This window comes from Ochotona princeps, chromosome 14, assembly GCF_030435755.1.
Source record: "Ochotona princeps isolate mOchPri1 chromosome 14, mOchPri1.hap1, whole genome shotgun sequence".
Taxonomy (NCBI): domain Eukaryota; kingdom Metazoa; phylum Chordata; class Mammalia; order Lagomorpha; family Ochotonidae; genus Ochotona; species Ochotona princeps.
Window position 1 is genome coordinate 38,599,919 of NC_080845.1, and position 3,987 is coordinate 38,603,905.

At 50.9% G+C, this 3,987-nt stretch overlaps 1 protein-coding gene across 1 annotated transcript; it reads left to right on the forward strand.

The window, feature by feature from the left end:
* The first annotated feature begins 2,760 nt into the window (after window positions 1-2,760).
* TUSC1 (tumor suppressor candidate 1) lies at window positions 2,761-3,674 on the forward strand. Its single transcript, XM_058672253.1, has one exon. The coding sequence runs from the start codon at window positions 3,003-3,005 to the stop codon at window positions 3,672-3,674; it is 672 nt and encodes a 223-aa protein (XP_058528236.1). The 5' UTR covers window positions 2,761-3,002.
* The last annotated feature ends 313 nt before the right edge of the window (window positions 3,675-3,987 follow it).

The window sequence follows — 3,987 nt, forward strand, 5'->3', positions numbered from 1 at the left end:
AACCATTTTTCCCCTTTCCTTCTTCTCTTCCCTTTTCTCCTTTCCTCAGATTCGTCTTCCTTTCCTTCAATAAAATGTTTTCTATGCAATCTGCCTTAGTTATGGTGGTAGTATTAATGGACTCTGCCTTTCGGGAGCATACATAAATAATAAGATTAGCTACTCATAGAATATATCAAAAAGAATGGCAATTTTACTGGATCATTTTTCTGCTAATCAGTTTTACTTGCTTCCTCTAACATTTCTTGTTAGTTCATTAACTTAACAAGACAAAAGAGTACTGAGTGGATGCAGCACAGTGAGAAAGGCAAAGCGGCCTTCTCGTTCAGCCAGAGCCTCGATTATTTACGAAGTCCATTATGATTCATTAGTTAGGAAGTGAGAAGTCACCCTACACCAGTAATGATAACTTAAATCTCAAAAACAGAGGGGAGTTGGGTCTGGCACAGTAGCCTAGCTAAATGTCCTCACCTTACATAAGCCAGGATCCCATATGAACACCAGTTCTAATCCCAGCAGCCTGGCTTCCCATCCAGATTTCTCTATGTGGTCTGGGAAAGCAGTAGAGGATGGCCCAAAGCCTTGGGACCCCGCACCCACATGGGAAATGCGGAGGAAGCTCCTGGTTCCTGGCTTCAAATTGGCTCAGCTCCGGCTGGAGTGGACACTCAGGGAGTGAACCAGCATACAGATGTTCCTCTCTGTCTATGCCCCTCTCCGTGTATCCGACTTTCCAATAAAAACAAATAAATCTTTAAAGAAAAAAGAGGGAAAAAAATTTAGAAGAGTTGCAAATACAGGAGTGGGAAGGAGTAAAGTTGAACAAAAGTAAACCATATTAGTTTTCAAGTCAGAACATTCAGAGACTGAACCTTTCTAACACAGCTTGAGGCATATCCATCTTCTTATTTCACAGGTCCATAAGCTCAACACATCTAAACCTGTGAACAAATAATTTTTCCTTCCATACCAGGCTATCTTCTCCTGTATTCTCTATATTGACCAAGATGAAAAGAAAAAGTTAGTTAAAAATTCAATAGAAAACCCAGTTTTTGTAGCACAAGTTTTCACCATCTACTTTTAAAATATATGTATTTATACATAGTGGTCAAATGACATGTTAATGATATGACTTAGGCTCTTAAGAATACTTCATATCCTACCTTCCCTATTGACCACATTGGCCACCTTCCCTCCTCTATCCTTATTCCTTTTCTTCCCCTAACTTTTACAATGGTGTGTTTTCATTTAGTTTCACAATCATAAGCTTAACACTCCATTAGGTAAAGGTATCAACCCATAGCAAGTAAAAAAAAAAAAAAAAAAAAAAACACAAAACCACTATTTTGTAGGAGTAAATACAAAGGCTGTAAACAATATTCAAATTTCAGGATGTCAATCTCATTCCTACAGGTTTTTTTTTTTTTTTTTTTTTTTTTGAGTAGGGAAAACAGAATATTTCTCTTTTTAGGACTGGCTTATTTCATAAGGGTTTATAAGTTGTATCCACTTAGTTGCAAAAGACATCATTCTATTTTATGGCTGGGTAGTATTCCATAGTGTGTTTGCACTACATTTTCTTCAGTCATCTACATTGTATAACTCTAGAAGGAATTGAGACTGTGGGACTTTTTGGGACCCTTGATGTACAGCAGTAGATTAGGCTGTCTGTAAAAGCAGCAGAAGTTGATCCAAGCACTTGCACCCCTGCCCCCACGTGAGAAATGGGGATAGAGTCCCAGCTCTTGGCTTGTGTTTGGCCCAGCCCCAGCCTTTATGGCTATTTAGGGGATAAACGGGCAGAGGGCTCTCTCTCCAATTCTGCCTTTCAAAAAGTAACGTCAATCTTCCCTCCGGGTTTCATTTTTACAAACGGTTGTAGCGACAGCATTAGATTTGTATTTTTTGAAATTCTGATGTTACATGGCCCTTTATTTTACTTCATGAAATGATAACGGCAGTTGAGGATGCATTTGTATTTGTGTGATCTGGAGATCTTACTCAGTAAAATAAAAGCACACAACAAGTAGTTATAATAACTATGAGCCAGGATTCCTATAAGTGCTTTGTTACTTTTACCAGTGGTCGTTGGAGATTTTACTGAACTTAAGAATTATCTGGAAGTTTGGCTACCGCCCCCCCTTCCCAGATTCTGGCATTAGCCAGGCTGTAATCTTTAATTCACTCTGCAATAATCCAGACACTCGGTAGGCAGAGGTCCTTAAAATACAAGTAATGTGATTCACTCAGTGAGTCATAGCTTGGAAATTACTGCTTAATTTCTTGAGATAATGGGACATACCTTGGTTTTCATACGTTTTTACAGAATTGACTGAGTAAACTGAACACAACCTTGTTTTTACTAAAAAAAGAGTTCCAAATTTTTGCAAATTGGGAATTGTCTCTATTCTTTCCAGAACTACCCCTTTTCCATTTGCACACCTCATGACAGGTGTTTATCCGAACTATGTCCAGTGTTTTATGAAACACGGGGTGGGTTAAACCCTTCGGTTTCAAAAGCAACATCAGGTTTTCACCTTGCCCCCACCATTTGGCCCTAGAACCCGTTTGATTCTTATTCGATTTAGGGATTGCCTCGTAAAGAGCAAAGTAACCACTGGCAATTGCGCTCCAGAGAGGGGCGAGGCAGGCTAGTTTCCGCGGTGCCTAGGCCTGCACGGGAGCGCCCGGGTAGAAGCCTGCAGAGAACACACCCGCCTCCCAGCCTCTCTCCGGCTCCGATCCGGAGCCTCCGCCAAGCAGCCCGGCGCTCCCCGGGAGCTTTGTGTGTGCGCTGGGCTCCCAGACCTACAGGCCCCGGAGGGCAGCTCCACCACCGCAGACAGGACACGCCTCAGCCCGGGCGCAAATTCCCGGCCTCTTCTGGCCTCCAGCCAGCAGCCACCGCCCGCCACCCCGTCTCCACCACCGGCACCAGGGCTGCCCCGTCGGGCGCCGAACTCGTCTGCGCCCGGGCCCACCGCGCGGTAGGGACGGGACCGATGTGGCGCATGCGTGCTGGCGCCACCAGGTGCGGGAGCTGCGGCGGTGGGGACGGTGGCGGTCGAGGGCGCGGCGGGCCTGGCCGTCCGGGCCGCGTCCGGGGAGGCGGCGGCGGCGGCGGCAGCGGCAGCGGCGTGGGCTGGCGAGGCCGGGCGGGCGGCGCCCGACAGCAGCTGGAGGAGCGGTTCGCCGACCTGGCAGCCAGCCACCTGGAGGCCATCCGCGCGCGGGACGAACGGGACCGGCAGAACGCGCGGCTGCGCGAGGAGAACGCCCGCCTGCGGCTTGAGAACCGCAGGCTGAAGCGTGAGAACCGCAGCCTCTTCCGTCAGGCTCTGCGGTTCCCGGGCGAAGGCGGCGACTGGGCGACCACGGCGGGGACCCCGGGCCCGGAAGAGACCGGCACGAACCGGAGGCCTGGAGGCGGCGACCCCGAGGATGAGTCGGGGAACCCCAAGGCCCTGCGGGCCCGGCTGGAGAAGCTCGAAGCCATGTACCGTCGGGCCCTGCTGCAGCTGCACCTCGAGCAGCGAGGACCACGCCCGGCCAGGGACAAGGAGGAGGCGCAGGAGGCTTGGGAGCCCCGCGGCCCGGAGCCCCCAGAGCCCTTGGAGCCCTCGCAGCCCCCGGAGCCCCAGCAGCCCCAGCAGCCCATGCAGCCCTGGCTGTAGCCCGAGGCGGGGCCTCGCGCGGCCCCTCCTCCGCCGTCCCGGGCCTGGCGCACACCGCGCCCGCTGAAGCTGGCCCAGAGCGTGCTCGGCCAGGTCCCTCGCCAGCGGACACTTCCGGGAGGCGCCTGGCGTGGTGCCCGCGGCCCCAGGGATGGTGGACGGTGCCAGTCCCCGGGTCCTTCTCCTCTCCACCCCCGCCGAGAACAGAGCACTTGCTCCTGCCGCGGCTGCTCTCCGTGGAGAGAGGCCTGGTAGCACAGGGGCTGCTTTTGATTAAGAACTGGGTGCCAGTAAGCACCTCTAAACTCCTGCG

What these genes read in the sequence shown, in the direction of transcription:
- TUSC1 (XM_058672253.1), top strand. Translation starts at nt 3,003, where the DNA reads ATGTGGCGCATGCGTGCTGGCGCCACCAGGTGCGGGAGCTGCGGCGGT.